Source organism: Neodiprion lecontei, chromosome 6 (assembly GCF_021901455.1).
Source record: "Neodiprion lecontei isolate iyNeoLeco1 chromosome 6, iyNeoLeco1.1, whole genome shotgun sequence".
Lineage (NCBI taxonomy): Eukaryota > Metazoa > Arthropoda > Insecta > Hymenoptera > Diprionidae > Neodiprion > Neodiprion lecontei.
The window spans coordinates 645,315-665,942 of record NC_060265.1 but is presented as its reverse complement, the minus strand read 5'-3'; the positions used below and the strand labels follow the sequence as shown (position 1 = coordinate 665,942).

Genomic DNA, 20,628 nt, shown 5'->3' with positions numbered 1-20,628 from the left:
TCGGGACACAATATCATGGATATTCAACGCGCTTTGCGATAACGTTTGATATAACCCCACTCACGCCGAAGCCCGTCTGTTTTCTGATTGTGTTTGGGCTAATATCAATAATCGCGACTCTAATAACAGGCAATCGCTTCGGTATTAATGAAATTAGTCCCGTTTGGTTAAACTGTTAATCCACTCTATTCGCAGACTGCCACTACCTATTAAACGCATTCTGCAACGTGCGTCATCCGGATAAAACTCTGCCTCGAACTCTGCGCATCATATTTTAACACTGGATAAATTTCATCGCCGAGTAGTAATGTAATTTATCCAACGGTATAGGGTCCATAAAATCTGGGAAAAAGATTTCTACCATGCCAAGTCGTTTCGTTCGAGTTTGTCAATTGGCAACTTCAGGCTTTTAACATTCATTCCATGTTGTCGATAAATTTTTATTACAACTGATTTCACAGAATTCATAGTCAAAAGGTCAGCCAAGCTTGCGCTACCACGACTGATATCCATTGCTTTTTTGAACTTTTCCACCTGATTGGCACCATGATTCCAACCGATTGAATATCCGTTATTCCCGAACGAATAGCCCAGCGTTTTTAGGTGAAAATAAACCTTGATACTAACCGTTAATGATATTTAAAATCTGTCGGAGATTTTCTCGACAGCAAAGAAAAAGGAAAAAAAATCAGTCGCAGTGCAATTACGCCGCGGAAGCACGATTCCCTTTTTATACTGGGTCAGCATTGTACAGTCGAGGAAAGGCGGATCGATCGGTGTTTCGGTGTTGTCTGAGGTGTTCCGCCGGAGAGTTGCGAGCGGATGATAACTCTTGTCAAGATTTCAATCGAAGGGGCACAATGCTCATATACATACATATAGATATATAATGGTGGCCGGACCGGCAGGAGCAGGGGTCCATATCCTCGGCGTGTATAAGCGTTGCGGATATGAGGGCAGAGAAGAGATCGGACAGCGGCGGAGGAAATCCACCTTCATCATTTCCGACGTGAACGGGCACCTACGCTCGGTTTCTTGCAGCCCCGCCCACCTGCCGACAATATTTCCCGATACACAATCTGCGAAAGAAATAACCGGCTGATCCGGAGATATACGAGCGGCGTTCAAAGTGTATAACCGCTATCATAATTCACCGCATTATCAAGAGAACGGTGCTGGGGACTCGCGGGGCCGGAGGCGCAATGCTGCTTTTTTTCGCCATTTACCCCCCTTTTTTCGTTTGGGACGCGTGGATTTCACCCGCGTTTCCGTGTTTTGCGGACGGGTGGCGACCCACTTAAGGGTGGTCGATTTGCCGGTACGGCCGCGTTATGGCCGGCCGGCCGGCCGCCGCGGGATAACCGCTGACTCGTTTTCGCGCCGCTCGCTATTGTGGGGATCACTTAAGCTTTGTAAGCCCGCGTGTCCCGTTATGGAGATGGAGAGGGCGGGAGAGAGTCCTGTGTGTGCTTTAAGCTCGTAGTCAACGGAATAGCCTCGCCACCATTTTTGTCAGCCTACCAACCACCGCCCACTTTTCGTGTCCCGGTCGCAGCGCCGTTCAGGGATCGTTCCACTCGACAACGTGATGCGATGAAAAGAGGAAAAGGAAGGGAGCCAGGGGAGAAGAAATACCCCCTGGAAATAGAAGGGTCAGACGTAACAAGAAAACTCCTTATATATATATGTGTGCCGACTATATTTGGACTAGTGCCTGTACCGAGGGTCGCCTAGAGGCTGTTGTAAGAACACGTGAGATGAGCCCTCATTTCGCGGTTTTATGTTTTTCGATTACGGGTATTTTCTCTTTCTTTCTTGTTTATTTATTTATTTATTTTTTTTTATCTCATTTTGTCGCATATCCGCGTTTTGTGCGTTTCGTCATTTTCCCTCCATTCTATTTATTCTAGGATTAATTCTCCACTTTATTACGGTTCTCGTTCACTCACTCTCTCTTTGTTCTCGCGAATTAATTCTTCGTTTCAAATGAATGATACTTTCAACCGCACAATAAACATCTGAAACCATTTTCTCGAATGATACAAACTCACCAAACATGCTTATCGAGTCCAACTATTAGGACACGTTTTTCGGGAAATGAGCTTGTCGATAAGCAGTTCGGTGAAGAAATGAAAATCATGAGAAAACGCATTTTTTCTCAGTTATTCCACATCGATCCGGATGTAGAATGTTACAGGCGGAAAGAGTGAAGAAAAAAATGAAGTGAACCACGTTCGCGTCATTCATATTCAGGAAGTTTTCATCCGACAACTACTCGACTTACAGTCCTCTCGCCCCCTTTGAAACGAGCTTGGATAAGAATGAATGGGATTTATAAGCTGCAGGGGTTGAATCGCGCGGTGTTGGGGTAGGTGTATATCGAACGGTTCGAGCTACTCTTTATGGGCAATATTCGTCGAGTTCCTCTCCGTTCGGAGTTAGGTACCGGCGGTAAACGCGGCTTCGTCACGCACTAACCTCGACGCGTCAATGTACAATAGGATTAACCCTTCGTTAGCGATGTGGTTGAAACGAGCCCCCATGTGGTGGCAACCGTGAAGAGAGAATTCAACGAATCTGCGCAAAATGGGCCAATTATCATCATCTGGTGAACGATGCTGTCGCGGTCGATGTTGGCGCGGAAAAAAAAATGTTTAACACATAGTATGAAACCACCAAGATCCTCGCTCTACCTCCGCCAACAACAGGCCATAAACAGCGCAGTTTTTTCAACTCACGAGATTTTCTAGGCCAGTGGTGCTTGTTCCAACACATGCCCGGTAAATTGGAGGTACACAAGCCTCGCAGCTCATCGAGTTTAGTGTGTAAACTCGAGTGTGTACCGAGAAAGAGAGTCCACAAGTGGCTGACCGAATTTAATTTATTTGACTAGTGCCAGACACGCGCGCCATTACGTCGAGGACTTACGCACCATTCAGCAGCTATGTCAAACATTTTTATGTTTGCCTCGGTGGTTGGGGATGCGAAAGATATTGTGCTTATGCTTGCGAGGGGCTGCAGTATTAAATGATTCACGTGGCAGGGAAATCTAATTTTTCTTTAAACAAAGTCAGACTTTCATCCTTTGAGAGCTTGGCCTTCTCGAAATGTCTCTGACAAGAGGAAGACACACCCTGCCCTGCTATCATGCAAGAATGCTTTTCATTTAGACAATACGGTTATAAGACGGACGAACTAATCTATTTTGTTACACCGCTTTCTCTGGAATGTTTATGATCATTTATACACAGGCATAATACACGTGTACACAGCAAAGTCAGGTGGATTTACGGTTTCAAAGGTAGGAACGGAGGAAAATTCTTTGGGCGAACTGTTCTTGAAAGGTTATTTCAATTCCGTTCTACCTTTTGATAATCCTCATTTAAGAAGACAGTGAAAGCTGTCACTCCCAGGGCAGCTTGATTCGGGCATTACTGTTCGTTGGAACAGCCTGAAGCTTACGAGTGGAAGTAACCCTTGCCCACCATGCGGTTGACAGTTTGGATGACCTGGTTCTGGCGGGATCGTCAAAGTCCACGCTGTAGATACCGAATTTGTCTCTAGGCGGTATAAAATTGTCGTTAGACTCGTTGCTGACCACGAAGACGATCAAGCAGCGAGTTGTTACTCACGCAATGCCGTCTTGCCACTCGAAATTGTCCATCAGACTCCAAATAGCGTAACCTCGGATGTCGCATCCGTCTCGTTTTAACGCAATCAGCAGTTCCCTCAAGTAGTCGTAGAAGTAGCTGATTCTGTCGTAGTCTTCCAACTCGCCTTTGTCCGAGTAGCCGTTCTCCGTTATCCATACAGGCGGGTTGTCGTAGTAGTCTCTGATCTGGCGAAGCGTGTATCCAAATCCTGGAGGATACACCTACGGGGATAACGAATGTACAATCGGGAATTGATACTAGCTTGCTCAAGATTCGCAATAGATTTACGTATAACCAGCTGGAGGCTGCCCGTGACCAGCTCGAATTGGCTTCGAGTATGATACCGCTGTCCGAGTTGTAAATACCGAGTTCCTCGTCAGGGTCAGGAGAGGCGAGTACCGACGTGTACAGGTTCGCACCAAAAAAATCAGAGCTTCCGCTGTGAAACAGAAAAAATGGGTCAACCATCTTCCGGCACTTACGGAAGTTCGTAGTGAACGCACTTGATGATGGCGATCCAATCGTCCGTCAATTCGGGGAGGCGGGACCTTGGGTAACCTTGAGCCTCGCTGATCATGGCCACCCTGGTCTTCATGATCTCCGGATAATCTCCGATGTATATGGGATGAGTATTCCATCCTACTTCGAATTGGAAGCCTACGTCGGCCGATACGGTGTCACTAGAGTTCGCTGACAGTATCGTAATAAGAGAAAATGCCATGCCAATAACGCCCTGCTGGACATCCCGAAACTCTTCGTCGTACATTCGATAAGTTTTTCCGTGCGCCTTCAGGACGTTGTGCATGCAGAGGTATGCCCCGATGCCAGAAATCACTTTTCCTAAGAAAAATTAACAGCGAAGACTCGAGATACTTGGTCGTCAGCATTAACTACCTACGTTCATCATCGTCCGACTGATATTTCTCACCTACCCGGGGCCTTTTGCGTGTCTTCGTATCCGAGAAGGCAGAAGCTACGAGGTTCGTTGATGGTAATCCATTTTTTCACGGTATCTCCAAGCGCCTCGAACAAGACCCTGGCATAATCGACGAACCAATCGACCATCAGCTCGTTCGTCCATCCTCCCATATCTTCTATGACTTGGGGATGATCCCAGTGATATATCGTCACTATCGGCTCGATGCCGTTCGCCACCAACTCCGCGGTCAAGTTTTTGTAGTACTGGAGCCCGTCCTCGCTAATTACGTTCGTAAAGCCGGTCGGAAGGACGCGTGACCAGCTGATGGAAAATCGATAGAAGTCTAACTGAAAAACCAAGTGTAAGCGTATTATCATGCGTCCTGAAAATGTGTTTCTTCGAACTATTTGTCATCGAAACTGACTCCTGCAGATTTCAAGAGTTGTACATCCTCTTCGTATTTGTGGTAAGAATCGCAGGCAATGTCACCGTTGGTGCCATCGGCAATGTATCCTGGGTAGTTGTGAGTCCAATAGTCCCAGACATTTTCCCCCTTGTCTGGAAAATGGTAAAACGTATCGACTGAAAAGTATTCAGTGATTTCAGGTGTCAATAATCAACTTGTTAATACCGCTGACATTCCAGGCCCCTTCGATCTGGTACGAGGCAGTTGCGGCTCCAAAGCGAAATCCACTTGGAAAAGTTAGCTTGACGATATCGCAGCAGGATACTCTGCGGAAAAAATTATTATCACCAACCGTGTTAACGAATTACAGATGGTTGAAATAGACGTACGTCGCAAGTACCAAGCAGATAATCAACGCGACAAAGTAACAATCCATCGTGACACTACACCTTCAAAGTGATTCCTTCCAACTACTGTGTTAAATTCTAAGATCATCATCAATTGCCTCTGTTCGACGCTGCAGAGCTAAGAGGCGTTGAAAGTGTTTTATCAGAAATGGACTAAGCGTCACCTCTAAGCAATACTATCAACGCAATCACAATGAAACGTATTTATTGATCCTGAATCGAGTTTGATATCTGGAGTACGTATGCCGAGATAGACGATAAGGTAGTAAAGATAATACAAGATCATGTAAGCAAAGAGAGATTCAGATTTTTTGGAATATTTGGTTCCTTATCACTATGAAATATGAATCCCGTGCACCCGTTTCGATGATTATTCCTCACTGCCGATTACTCCATCGCGTCATTGCGGGCCGCGAGAATTGGATGGTCCTACATTAATTTGCAAGTACGTTGAAAAATTTTAAATGATCACAATGGCTAACGGTACTTTGACACTCAATTGTATCCTGTAAGCATACAACTTTTCGCACATCAAGTACTGCTATAAAACATGGGCGTAATACGAGATGGGCGCGAAAGTGGCTGAGTAAATTTGATTAAGTCCTGTCGTGGGTACTAGACGTGTGTTATCGTATCTTGACTGACGTCAAAGTAAGTATGCAAGTACATGTGTTTGCCTGATGGTCGGGAATTCGGGGTATTGCAAAGGGTTGGAGCTCTAAAATATTAACGGCTAAAGGACAACTTTGTTTCTATACATGAGCCAATCATTTTCCACGTTGTCTTATTGAAACGAAGCATCATTTACTCAAAGCGGCGGTTCAACTCGGCACTTTCAACGTGATATGCTTCAAATGTGGCTGTTCTTTGAGAGAACCTGAAATCTTGAATAGCTTAGCGGGTCTCATCTTGTCAGAATCATCAAAAGTCACGCTGAAAATGTCGCATTGGTTCTGGATCTAATATACGAAATAAGTATCAAGTTTGTGAGAACTTTTTTCTCGCATCGAAGATATTCGCTGATAATTTATTACACATGTCATGCTATCTTGCCACACGAAACGTTCGTCACTTATCTGGATAGACCCTCAGCAATGAATGTAATGAAACTACTAAATGGATCTACTTTTATCACACGCTTAGGTTTAACCTGCTAAGACCAACTTGTATCGAATTCCGATATCAAATTATAGTCATTGTGTCAATTCAATGTCCAATCTGAAGAAAAGTCTATAGGAATGATTTGCTGGTTAAATTATAATATAAAGACTGATTGCTCGCATTTGACATCAATTGAAGAGAGTGCAAAAGTTACCTGCTCTATCTATCTATATAACGCACTTTTGTCACAATATTTTCGCATGTTTGGAATAGGATTCCGGTGTCGTTATCAATCCAATCTATACAGTCTGGTTACTGCTCTATACCCCCGTCACTTCTTTCATTTGTTGGATGATTTCATGACCTGAAATATCGTAATCATCATCAGCGACCGGACTAACGGTAAAGTTTTAACAATACGGAAGCCAATCCTTGCTAATTACGTGCCTGAGGAAGGCCACGAATACTGTCAGCATCCAGCTAACAAAGAGAACTTGAATCAAGTTAAAAACCACGTAGAATGTGCCTACCTTTTTATTTATTCATGCAAATCACGTTTCTCCTGTTGGAAGAAGCTGAGTGTAAAGCTGAGTAAGTCAGACAGCGATGATGACGAAGGGTGGAAAATTGTTTGGAGAAAAGTCTTGACATAGATGGAGCGGGGCTTTAATCAAAGAATAACGGCGACTCACGAAACGGGTAATCCATAGTCGTGTATAGGCATTATTACGCACCGGCGGGGTAGATAGGAGGAAACGAGGCTCGGAGCTTTGCTGCTAGGTGAACTAATCGCGAGGGTAATCTCATTGCCAGCTGTGGACTCATGGACCCAAAGACCCCGGGGCGCAGAGAAGGGTGGCGAAGGCGGCATCCCTGCCTGGGTCGATGATTAATAGCCGATGCGCCGCCGAAGCTCGCCCTCACCCTCCACCCCCCTCGTTGCGCCGCGCGTCGCGCCCTCTTGACCCTCGCCGCAGAGCGACCTTATACAACCCTTCGCGCTCGGCAGCCGGGCTTCGGTCTGGCTGCTCGATTGTTATTTAATTTGTTTGAGATTAATATTGGTCGGCGATAGCTCACTTTGCTTAGGATCCACCGATTTAGGGGCCACGACGGTGATTTATCACCACTCGATGATTCCACCCTACCATGTTTGAGGGACTCGGTTCAGCTTGCTTCCCCGCGCGTGTCACGGGATGTAGAGCCAGGTCGAGTGATATAACTCGGCGAACAGGGGATCCCGGCACTCTCAGCCCGATAAATCAGAAAATTTACAAGTACCGCGTAAACTTTTGCCAACCATTAGTTATATGCGTATCTACGCCGTCACGCGACCCCGCGCTGTCAGGAGAAATTTTAAACATCGTAATAAAAAAGGAACAAGCAGCAAAAAGTGGGAGGTATGGAGAGTGAATATGCTCCAGGTTGATTAAAGCCATCGTCCAAGGGGTGTGATTTCGAAAAATCGTACCGAACTACCTGCACTGCTGCAGTCTCGTTCGAGGAGTTAATTATCACCCGGATATTGCACTAACGAGTGATGTGCGTAAAAACAGGAGCTTGAAGAACGACGTGAAAGACGAGTGTCACGATGTCACGAGTGTCAGAATTTCTTGCTCAGCTGCTCAACTTTTCCTCACGCATCCTTTCACTCTTTTAGTCACAGAAGCCGCTATAACGGCACCCTCTTTTTCTTTTTTTTGTAATTTTTTTAATATTCCATGAAAAATCCTGAATTTTTTGTATTTTCACGTAAAAATACACTGAAAGAAATTTTATTGCAATATTTGGTTTTCCGCATAGCATTTTAGGGACAAACGAGGTACAATCATAAACATTCGTAGAATAATGGGACATTATACTATTTCTATATATATATATATTAATATTATCTTGACAAGCAAGAATTACTATATGATCTTTGAAACGTTCTTATAAATGTGGTGCATTTTGTTACTCACTATTGTACTTTTCACGACTGTACTGCGATTGTCCCAAAAATGGTATATTTTATTGTACTTTTGTGTACGGGGAAAAGCAAATATTACAATAAAATTTCTTTCAGTGTACTCAAACTTTGGATTGGTTAGAACTTTGTTCGAATCCATAATTGTTTATAATTGTTATCAATAAACATATGCCGAGAAAACATATTTTCGCGAGTGTAATTCGGTAGCGGAGAAATTTGATAATAAACGTGTACTAAGAACGCTAGGAATCCATTGTTTTACAAACAAAGATCTCAGAATGGCCATTAGATTTACAAAATTGAATGCATAGAATTAGTTTTCACCCTCCTTAGGGGTGCATATAGATAGTATTAGGGTTTGCACTTATTCTCGGCTTGGAATTGTACTATCTCAAAATACATCCATTTTCACCCCATATTAGGAGTTGTTTTTAGTTTTATTAAATTCATGACATTAGATTCGCATTCAGCATCGAAAAATATATAGGTAACGTATAATTTCACTTCTCTGCCGAAAAAAATTGAATTGCGTGACCGAAAGGGTTAACATTATTTCAAGAAAGTGGATTTCGAGTGTTCCTGCTGTACGTTGAAAGACTTTTCATCACCAACCGAAAGTAGTTTCCAGTATAAAGAGAACCAAAAGCTCGATCCGCTCGTATTTTCAAGCTTATACATACATAATCATCGCGTATCCAATACATCGTCAAAGGGACCGGACGGCCACTTGAGTCAGTGATGTTTAAAGATGAGGTTTTAGGTACTTGGCGAATCGCCTTTGAGAAAGTCGCTGGCAAATAGTCAAGGTATTATTTGAAACTGGTCTGATTCAACGACTTTCCGGCAGCTGCGTTTGCCGATCGCAAAATTTTATTTCACCTTCTCGAACTTTCAGAGCTGCTTTTTCCCGATGCCACTGCGGCGCTCTTTTTGTAAACCGTAGATGCTTGTACACGCTCACTGAGTCTAGAACGTTAAACCTTTTGTTGGTAATTTATGAAGCCTAAGGAGAGACGATAAAACATTTGTCAACGTTCTATAAAGGTTTTATTACTACACTTAATTTCGAGATAGTCGTCGCACAGTGGCGATGAAATTAGCGAGTGAACATCAACTTTTTGCAAATACATAACTTTTCTTCCCTCTCTTTTTCCCAGCGGCGGTAACTGTTATATATTTACAACTGCTGCAGAGATAAGTCGTCTTTTCCTCACGTTTCTTCTTTCGTTTTTTTTTTCTTTCCTTTTCTCCTCTTATTTTTTGCATAATAAGAATTCAATCAACCCAGATTTCCCTAGAGTTGTAACATTTTATAGGTCACGTTAGGGCTGACAGCACTGCTTTTAGACATTGTTGTCAGCGAACAAAGGATTCCAAAGAGAATGGGAGGAAAAAGAAAGGGGGAGGGGGGGGGGCAAGGGGGCAGCGAAGAAAGAGAGGGCAGAGGGAGGAAAATCGCATGAAAGAGTGAAAAAAAAAATAAAAATAAATATATATATTGCGAGAGGAGTCAACTCTTTACATCTACTTAACACCCGTCGCAATCCCGGTGCAGCTCGTCAACAGCTGAATGCTACCTCGTAATAAAGAATATCTTCAGGCCTCGGAATAAAATGCAAGGGGCGGCGGAAGGTGGGAAAAAACGAAATTAAATGATTAAACCTGTAGGGCCTGAACCTTGCCGACATTAACAAGGTGCCATTGTCGATTAATGTCACTTCGGCACGGGGGAGAATGAGGATGGAAAAGAAGAAGGAAAGGAAAAAGGAGAAGAAAAGAAAACGAAAATTAAAACTCGATTTCACGCCACGGGAAAGAGTCGCTGTTCTACCTCGGGCAACAAAATTCAGCATCCGGTTTCCAGAACTCGCGGTATTTCCTCCACCTTCCCATATGCCGCCCGTACGTAGGTAGGTATCTACGTATGCACAATATGTAGCTAGCCGCCATTCCGGCGTGGAGCTCGTGTTTATTCAAATCCTTTGCTCCGTACCCGAGTTCGCCTTCAAAGTGTCAGTAATTTAAACAACACGAGTTGTGTTTGTGAAGTTTCTCAAATCTCCGGGGAACAATTCGCTTCTCACGAGTTTCAAATAATATCCTTACCCCATTATCCAGATAAATGTCCTTCCTAACCCTCCAACACCCCCGCAAAGTACGGGACTAGAATACATTCTCGCCAACGTTTGCAATATCTAATTCTCACCCCCAAAGCGACGCTCGATATATTTTCGTAACCGTTTTTGCCGTTACTCGTAAACCGTGAACTATGGTAATTCATAATTTTAACACTGGCTGGCGAATTTCAGGCTATTCGAGTGGTCAAGGCCGCGGAAGAGGTGTTCAGAAATTGGATTTTGTCTAGAATCGGAAGATGGTTGATTTACAAAAGCTCACATAGCTGCGAGACATTCTCCCACAAACTTCCCACTGCGCATCGGGTATCATTCCGCGTCTCCGAGGCCAGTTTGTGGCGGAGAACGTGCTTCCAATGATTCAGAGTAACGGGGTTATATCGGGGTGTTATAGCCGGTGGCTAAGTGAGTTACGAGATTCCGGAAGTCCCGGCGGTGGCTCGGCGTGATCGTTGGCACCTGGAACGGTGCCCAAAAGTCCAGTTGGTCCGGGATCCCGAGGGAGAGCTTTTGCCGTTATCATCCGAAATCGCGATTCCGTGGTGTCAGCGGTGCTTGAGATTCGAGACTCCTTTCTCCGTAGAAAATCGACGCAGTTCGGCATCGTCTCCGAGCTGGACTTCCACCGATATGAAACATCGAAAACCGCAGACGTAGGTGACCGGAAATACCACAACGGACCGCACGCTCCTTCGGATTAACAAAGGGAAATTCAGTCTCCGACTGCACAGATTCACGGTACGGAGGAAAAGCGGCTTCGACGTTCCTCGAATGGTCAAACGGTTGCTGACCACTCGCCGGAATACCTTATCTCGACTTTGATCCCTCGGCGCTTCTTTCCGTCGATTTTGTTTGCGCGCAGCTACAATTTCTATTCTCATAATTCTTACTTAGTATTCTTCGCTGGCTCATTTTCATCTCATGAATGTACATTCGCATTGTATACGTGTTTTATAGTCAGTTCAGGGTGCGTATTGCACACGTATACATACGCGTTTTTTTTTCTTGTTCTTTTTCCTTCGGGTGAAATTCTTGTCTGGATTCGCGCACTTCGAGCATCGATCGCAATCGGTCAGAATGAAAGTGAATTTTTTCGATCCGATGGCCGCCAAGCGATCAGTGGTCGCGAGTCAACTCAACCTACGGTTGCAACGATTGGTTTCATTCCGGCTCGATTGACCAGTTTCTCTTTCCCAGCAAATTGAAGAGCAATTTTTATCCGCTATTTTTACATCTATTTTTTCAGATTGAACTACCTTACCGCTGGTCTCACGCCGATGTGGTTTCACGCGACGAATGTAGCTCTACACGCGGCTGCCTGCGTCCTCGTCACAAAAGTTAGTCTCGCCGTTGCCTCGCTTCGACCCGGATTTGCAGCTTTGACTGGCCTCCTTTTCGCAGCTCACCCGATCCACACGGAAGCGGTAAGTGTTTTTTAATGAAATTGAATTAATTTTGCTGGGTAGCGTCGAAGCAGTAGGAGGTGAATATATTAATATGAGAAGAAGTGGCAGAAAAGCAGGGTACGGCTCATGTCACGTGAAAACCCCACAAAGATCAGTAATCAGAAATTTTTCACCGGATCCTTCACTCTGCCTCCAGCACTTTGTATTCGTGTTCATCGTTCCTTGTAGGGCGTTTTCTTTATTTCCCAAAGTACAACCGAGACGTGCAAACCCTGGCGTCAAAATATTCAAAGGGGAAAATTCAAATATACGAGTAGTGTACGTGTATACGTGATTTCGAAGTAATCCGGATGTCATCCTCTTTTCTCGTATGAAGATCTCGTCCTACGAGTAGAGCGGTGCAATTCAAATCCGTGGAAGTGCGGCGAGCTTTGGAATTCAATTTGAAAAAAGAAAGAAAAGAGAATGAGAAAAAAGAAAAAAAAATCTAATTCAAAAGATAATAACAAGAATAGACAATTTTATGAATGCATAACAAAAAAAGAAAAACGTAATTGTTTTATGTCACTCCGCTTTCGCTCGCCTCGCAATTTTACGCACGTAACCAAAATATTATTGCGTACTTTAAAGCGGTTTTAAAACAGAGTGGTATCAAGACTGGCCCCCGGTAAGATCGAGAGAAAAGAAATAATATCTTTCCGAAAAATATAACCACTCAAAAAGAAAAGAGAATTTGATGAGATTTACGCATAAAGTGGTAGGTAGTTTCACAGAAATACGAGTTTCATCTCTATTATCCTCCAAAGCCGATTATACAGTATCGCATTACTACTCCAACTCGAAATATATGTATAATTCCTGTCTCATATTTTACTACACAAAATGACACCCTCTTGCGCGTGTATATTCGCACGAGCATTCGAAACAACCCGTGTTTCCGTCTCTAAAATGACACTAGATAAAAGCATTCAACTTTGTTTCGCTTGGCAGTCGCTTTCACGGATTTAACTAACAAAGAATTTGTTCTTTTTGTCACAAAAACCAGTATTACAGCGAAGGGGCTCTTCACTTACAGATTAAGTGACACGCGATTAAGAACCATTTAAAAGAGTTCAAAAATAATTACAAGGTGTTCGAGACTCATTTCAAAGAGTTTCGAGATATTTCGAAGCGATTTCGGGCGCTTACGAGATGACTACAAACGGTTTCAAACTAACTTTCGAGTTATGAGTTTCGACTGATATTCAACCGGAAGTGATTTTAACGGATTTGGAGCGTTTGAAAACTGACTGCAAACAGTTTCGTACTAATTTGAAGGGGGTTTAAATCGATTTCAAAGTGGTTTCAAGCAATTCGAAGCGGTTTCAGGCGGGCTTAAACGAATTTCTAAGTAATTTCAAACGGTGTTATGGGTACTCGCTACGATTTTGTAGTAAACGTAATAAAAATTGGTTTTCGATATGAACGAGTGAATAGCCCTTGGGTTTCAGTACCTCACGAGGGCAATTCAACAAGAATCGGAGTCGCACCCTTATCAGAGTGAATCTGTTCGCGGGACGGCTTTGACGTTCCGTTAAACTAGTCAAACCATAATTGGCCGAGTGAGTGGTGGAAACGCGAGCGGGTCGAACCCGCAGGATGGATTTGCACCGCGTGGCGGGAAGTGGGGTGAAAACCTCGACGGCAGATGTACCCGTAGTGTAAGGATATCGGCGGGTTTCCCACGCGGCCGCAACCGTGCCGCAAGCTCAATCACGGCCTCCTTCCCCCATTGTGCGAGGGTATTTGAAAGTAAGTCGTAGATCCGGGCGGTGCCAGCGAATGCTGGTATCGCCTAGGTTCAGCCCTAGTCGGGAGGTGGAAGGCCGCTTGTCGCGGTTTCGACGTCAAGCGCCGCGCCTCGTGCCCCGTGTCAGGTACGTGCGAGCGATATAATCCCGCATAATCGGGCACACGCGGTCCTCTCGACTCTCTGAAATAACAGATACGCGGTTTCGCCGTACCCGCGACACCCGATTCCAGCCCGCCCCTTCCGAGCGTGCGAGCATAGGCGAGGATAGATCGGCCACAGAGCACCATTCGAGCGTGTACGCAGACCTGCGGGCTGGTATTATGTTGAAATTCGTCCCGTATCGCGGCATATTCGGTGTGTTGCAATCGAGCGATCCCCAGATTTTCCGAATACGGTCTGTTCTGTGACCAAAATCACATTGTACCGGACTAGGCGTTACTGAATAAATAGAACAGGTTCGCGGGCTTACGAAGTACAGATAATATGATGATAAACTGAAAGCTCAAACTTCTTTTATCTATCATGACTACCTGACCATCAGAACATATATACATTGCGGCGAGCACTGTTGCGGAGATAATCGCGAAGAGAATTTTATGAACATATTCAGATCGGTTATTCGCGGAACAAGAATTTGGAATTGAAATGGAAATCAGCGTCCCCTCTCGCCATTAGTAAAATAAATTTCAATCCCGTGTTGGTTTCGAATTAGTGAATTTGAATTTTATACAGGCAGAGTACAAAAATTTTTTCAACAAATTCAATTCATTCTACTCAATCAATCGAGTGTTATGAAAAACTCTGTATTCATCGAGCCGTTTTTCCTGGTCCAGTCTGGATCCGATATTTATTCACAGGGTCCGTTGAACACGCGTTCTCCTCGCCGAAAGGGAACAAAAACCGTGTGCAGGGGAATAATGTTGAAAGAGATTTTCAAGTTTGAATGGGGAGAGTAAAGCGGTAGCAACGTTATTACATAGCTGGAATGCTCGATGCTCGATGTTTCATGGAACGTTGGCGATGGGATGTATACGTGCCGCGTAGATGGCGCGTGGTCTTTGGCGTCTCGCTTTCGAAGGCGTGAATAGCGCTGTGGTAGTGGACTGTGAACGGAATTCTTGAGTATTTCCTACTGTGCAGTGATCGCGTGCCAATTCGAGAAGGTGCCTTGCCTATCCCACTTGCATCACCGTGCACAACCAATGCTCAGAGAATGTAGTTTATGGAGAAGGGGACAAGGCGGCGCAACATGCCAGCGAGATATTTCTGCGGAAATTAGAAATTCCTTAGGGTCGCAATTTGCTTCGAGATTTCCCTCGACAGATACACGACATTTTTTTCTTCTCCCATCTCGTAACAATAGAATGAAATATTGAACTGACTGACTGCCGGTCAACGTTGCGGCATAACGAGAAATACTTTTCTGACAACCCGTGGGGGGGGGGGGGGAGGGAATCGATCATGATGAAAACGAAGAAAAAAAAAATTCAGGTTCTTTCGGAGCTACTTTTATGGGTCGTCAAAAGTGTTATACATAGTAACTTCTAGTCAGAGGGTGAAGTTTAACCAAGAGGGAAGTTGCGGTAGCTGCTGCTTACACATATATGTCAAGGTGGATTATATGGAACCTTTTGATTTCCGAGATTATACGCGATTCCTCGATTTAACCTTGCGCAGAGGTCCACGGATTCAGGACGTGGAATAATTTCTGATTGATGGTAGCCGGAACGTACCTTATACCTTTGAAGGGGAAAAAATTCCCAGCTCGTCCTGGAGCTTCCCCCCTTTCTCTCTCCCCCTGACGAAACGGAGTTCGCTTCTGTTTTGCTTTCGCTTCGCTTACCGCAGCGGAACGCCCAGTTCGGTTAGACGGCCTCGGGCGGGGCGAAAAGAATTCTGATTTCTTTCGGGGTAACCGCAAAGTCTATGAAACTCACCCCGCCCAAGCGGCGACTGTAGGAAAATAAGTGGTTTTTTTTCTCTTTCCATTCACGTTTCGTTTCATGCAGATGAAAATTTTTGAAAATTATAAGAAGTGAGAAGACGCCGTTTACAATTTAATTAATCGTCAGTGGAAATAGTCTTGCAACCGTTTCCGCAGAGCGACGCGAATTATCTCGGTTCTTTTCAATTTTCCATTTCTCACTCCCCTCGAGGGCGGTGGCAGCTGCAGCGACGGAGTCGGAACTTTGTAAAGCAGGCCCTTTGAGGGGAAGAAGCATATTGTTCGGCGCCTGGTGTATCTCGGAATACGGGGCTTCAAGGGTGGAGGCGTTCCAGTGCAATATTGGCGTGTAAACACTTGAGTTATTCGATAACAACGCCTCCGCTCTCTTCCTACGTCGAGTATAAGGCTCTATTCCTCCCTCACTATCCCACCCAGTCATCTATTCTTCGGCTCGATATACCGGCTCTGTTCTGCTACGAGGTTCCCGGTGCGCGCTGTTTTAAAATCGTTTCACGGGTTGAGGTTAGAGGCAAAATAAGCGCCCTGATTTTGAACTGATTTATTTTTCGGTGTGTTCAGCCAAGATTTAGATGCTCGTTCAACGCGTGAAGTAAAGCTTCCGTCCAAATTTTGAAGTCGTTTGAAGCTTTAACGTCGTGGATATCGTTAGTGATGCTTCTAAATATGGGTAAATTTGGAAAACATCTTTTAGGTCAAAATGAATCTCCTGATGTTCATGTTAGGAATCAAAACCTACTTTGTAAGGCAACCAAATTAAGAATTTGTACCTTTCGGAAACAAATGAAATATCGAATTTCCGACACCTCCGTCGCGAAGAGGTTCGAAATGGATTCTGGGGTAGGTATAAAAGACGCAGCTGGTAATTTCCATCATTCAAGGAGGATCAGCCTGTGATCAGATACTTTTCAGGTTGCGTAGCTGACGCGGTGTGTATCGGCAATGCCTGGGGAGGTCGGTATAGCGGCGCGTGAAAAAGGCTAATCAATCGGAAAATGTAATGAGTTTTGTGGCAGATTCGTTGAGCCCCAGCGGGACGCCTGGCTCGGGGCTTTGGAAAGTGGGTTTACGAGCAGAGGCGGAGCAGGGTGATGGTTTACACGTACTTGAATCCTGACGAAATGCCCGTGCGTCGAGATGATGCCTACGACGCAGCGTGACGCCGACGGAAGACTTGCTGGGATTATGATGTGTGCTTCGTCGGAAATTGAAGCGGAAAACCAGGGCGAGTATCGCGAAGATGATTCGCACTCCCTGATAAGTTGAATTGGGGAAGGAACTTCACCCTGTATACTCCGATTTGGATACCCTTGGCGAAATTGAAGGGGGGTCGGGGAAAAACAAAAAAGCAACACCGAAAGAAGGGACCGAATGGATCAGTGAAAAACGCGTCGCGACGCAATTTCCGCATCATATTTCACGCACGTGGTTCTCATGTCCAACTAGTTTTAATCCAGAATCCGGTTTTGATACATCGAAACGAATGAATCATGCGCTGATACATCCGAGGGGTACGATATGGGTCACACTCTGCAGGGGATATGTTTTGAATTGTGTGAAATTCCGGCACGTCCACAGAATGCTATAGTATCATTTGTACGAAGCATCATCTGTTCGTTGATCCTAAACAGCTTCACAATTCGATGTCACGCGTCCATCGGCGTTATTGTTTTTTTTTTCTCGAACAAAGGAAAGCGCTTTTACATACCATTGAAATTTTCGGTGAAAAATGATTTTTTTTTCACCCGCACATCTCTGTCCGCTATTCTCTTTTGCTTGTGACATTTCTTTTTTTTCCTGCGCTCTCTTGTTCGAGCATTAAAAATGCTGTACCTTGCGTGTCATTTAAAAACTCATTGAATGTCTGCGAATTTCCAAAATTGGAACTAAAACCACCTTGAAGCTAAGAAAAAACGGAAAATATAGGCATTCTTTTTCTCCCACAAACAAAGTGGACGGTTAAGAAAACATATGACGGAGAAAAATGGATAAATAGATGGGGGAAAAACGTAAGAAGCGAAACAACAAATTTAACGTTTCGGGTCCCGCAGACGGCGGAAAATATTTGAAGCTGAAACAGAATACGTTTTTTTTCCGCTGGATTTTACGTGACGTAGTCAATGGCCCGAGTCTTACGCCGGTCCAACGGAGAAATGGCCCCCGCGGTTTGACGTTTCACGTTTTCGTGTATTACTGAAATGTTGTCGAGGGTGGCAATCGGGGTTTTACCGAGGGGAATTTGTGTTAGAATTTCACCAAGCCCGACACACGTGCGAGCGGCATTCCTGGGTGAACTGAAACGAAAAATCACCGCGCTAGAAAATTCACGATTTAAAATGTGTTTTGAATTGCGCGCAGACGCCGCGCGCCGCAACGCCGAAACTCCGAACGGAGGTCGCGCGGGTTTCGACCCAGGAAAAATCGATCCTGCGAGATTAAACGCCGGCTAAAAACACGCTAACCGCTATTTTGCGGACTGATGACACTCACTTGTTCAACCCACGATTTTCGCTCCCGGCCCTTTGCCGTTAAAGGCAATTATTTTCAGAGTGGGTAGAAAAAGTTTTCAGGTTCACACGATGCTCCTACTTTATTCATTACACCCTTCGTACCGTCGTCGTACGCTTTAATCGCGCGAAGGCTACCTTTAAAAAACACCGGCCATCTCAGAGCGGCTATTTCTTCCCCTCGTCAAATAATCTTTCCTACGAGAGAGAAATAAAGCGGATAAAACTCCGTGGAGATGTTCGTTTAACCACGAATTCTCAAAACCTGTAAACGTATAACAAGCATATATTTTTTCAATTTCCGCGTCAAAGTTGTTGGTATTTTTTGAGAGGAAAATTTTCGTCGCCTCATAAGTTTTTAAAACCGCATCTAGCACGAGACTCGTATAAAAATTCTTCCTTCGTATTTACTCTTCAATCCCGATCGCGATCGGTAGCCTATATAAATATACATACATGTATTGTATACACATTTCCGTCGCACAGGTATCCCTCAGCCATTCGTTTTTCACCCCTCGGTGATGTTTACGAGCCAACTGCAGAGGGTGTACCGTTGATGAAATTTCAGTTTCCGAGAGCTGCGATTGCCCTCCACGCGGCCTCGTCAATCCTGACTGAAAAAAATATTCCCGGAGGGTGGCGAAGCGCCGGATTTCGAAAATGAGTAGCGCGTGGTTTCCTCGCTGCGGTTGGATATAGCTAGCTTTACGAAAAGGAAGAGAAAACAAAAAAGAAGAGAAGACTAGACCCATACACACATCACTGTGACTCGCGGAATAGATGAAAGTTCCTATCCGATGTAATTAATGCACGTGTATCTTATCTTCGACACAACCTTGCACAGGAGTGAAACAGAAAGGTCAAGATATCGAACGAACAGGGGCTTGCAGCCCGATTGACGTTGTAATAAAATTAAATACCGTGTAGCATAAAGTCACGTTTACGCGACGAGCTGCTGCAGGTTCAAGCCACGTTGGGTGGTAAAAATCAAACCGTGGAACGTCTTCGGAATAAATCTCGGGTAGAAAATAAAACTTTTTACGATGTCCACAAGTCGGTTTTTTCCCTTGCAGCTTTTCGATGCCACCGGCTCAGCTCTCGCCGGGTCAAGATTAACTCGCCTTTCTTATATTGTTAAGGGGTCGCGGTTTCGTCGGAGGGAGTCGCGGATCTCGGCTTGGTAACAGGTTAACGAGCCTCGGGCTCCGCTGTTTTTTACGACTTTTATTATAATTAAATACTAGTTCCGCTCTTCCCGGGGGTGGAAGTGAGGAGAGAGAGAGAGAGAGAGAGAGTGAAAAAGAGCTCCGAAGTCGGTCCGCTGCCGCTGATGCTACTGCCGCAGACTCCCGGAGTTAACAGTGCGAATTTAAAGTGATTTATTTCTGATTTATGAACTGAGCGCTGAAAGTTCCCGGCGTCCCCGGCGTCGTGGGCGTTCGCCCGCGAAAGAAGTCCGCTGCAGCTCACTGCGCTAGCTACGGGCCAACTTTAACTCGCCGCATGTGCGCGCACATTCATGCCCGAGATTATAGATTGTTTTCAATACGGAAAACCGCTGCTTCGGCTGTTTTCGATATCGGGAAACTTCGATTGAAATACGCCAGCCTACGTCGCTTCGAGAATAAATTATACCTCCGTTGCCGAGTCGCGACTTATTGAAGAGAGGCTGGTGACTCGAGTATCCGCCGATGCTTTTTCGTTGATTCGTTTATCGCCGGATATAGTCGCACTTCCGGTATTTGTCAGATTTATGGATTCGATGAGCAACGAAAATGTGAGGACATCTTTTTCTTCCATAATTATAAACCCCCCCTCCCAAATCTTGTAGCCTTGGAGCAGACTGTAAGGATTAAACTCCTTCAACCTTCACTTTTTGTTTCTTGTTCAGTTCAACTTAATTACTTTCATAACTCAACCATTGTATGCGGAATTGTTTGAACTTTAATTTAAACAAAAATATCTCTAGCTTTATTAGAAGCTGAGATATTTGAAATTAATTTCCACTGGGTAATTTTTACACTCATTGCCACGACAGGTGTATACGGTTTGAATGTTTGCCTGTCAGGAGTTAATTAAAGTCTTGTTCGCAGGTTCGGTATTGTAATTTTACCTTTTTCTTGTATTCACGCTGAAAAATCATTGGGGCCTTCGAACATATAATTGAATACACAGTTTGAAAAACTGTAATAAACGCAAAGGAATGACGCAATGAATCGCGGAGCACAGCTTCCTTTCAACGCGTATACAAACATACGTGTATAGTACGTATGAAAATCACCGGCGAAAGCGACGCAGATCGCGAAGTTGGAGGAAAGAAACTCTATTCCCGTGAACGTAGAAGGTGAATCGTAGGCGAAGCATGGC

General features: G+C 44.6%; 2 protein-coding genes across 4 annotated transcripts in view; one reads left to right on the top strand and one right to left on the bottom strand.

Moving 5' to 3' along the window:
* Window positions 1-5,503, bottom strand: part of LOC124294936 (myrosinase 1-like) — a 43,282-nt gene extending 37,779 nt beyond the window's left edge. Inside the window, exons 1-8 of one of the 2 annotated variants that reach the window (XM_046742539.1) lie at window positions 5,368-5,503; window positions 5,204-5,304; window positions 4,997-5,130; window positions 4,586-4,919; window positions 4,157-4,493; window positions 3,942-4,092; window positions 3,633-3,874; window positions 3,366-3,560 (exon numbers count right to left, since the gene is read on the bottom strand). In XM_046742539.1, coding sequence (XP_046598495.1) covers window positions 3,404-3,560; window positions 3,633-3,874; window positions 3,942-4,092; window positions 4,157-4,493; window positions 4,586-4,919; window positions 4,997-5,130; window positions 5,204-5,304; window positions 5,368-5,414 — 1,503 coding nt within the window. In that variant the 5' untranslated portion in view covers window positions 5,415-5,503 and the 3' untranslated portion in view covers window positions 3,366-3,403. Of the gene's footprint in view, window positions 1-3,219; window positions 3,561-3,632; window positions 3,875-3,941; window positions 4,093-4,156; window positions 4,494-4,585; window positions 4,920-4,996; window positions 5,155-5,203; window positions 5,305-5,367 lie in introns of those variants that run through there. The other variant, XM_046742538.1, reaches the window with a different exon arrangement.
* Window positions 1-20,628, top strand: part of LOC107219605 (protein O-mannosyl-transferase TMTC1) — a 145,328-nt gene that overhangs the window by 45,262 nt on the left and 79,438 nt on the right. For both annotated transcript variants that reach the window (XM_015657873.2, XM_046742537.1), the window contains exon 3: window positions 11,837-12,014. In XM_015657873.2, the coding sequence (XP_015513359.1) occupies window positions 11,837-12,014 (178 nt within the window). The remainder of the gene's footprint in view (window positions 1-11,836; window positions 12,015-20,628) is intronic.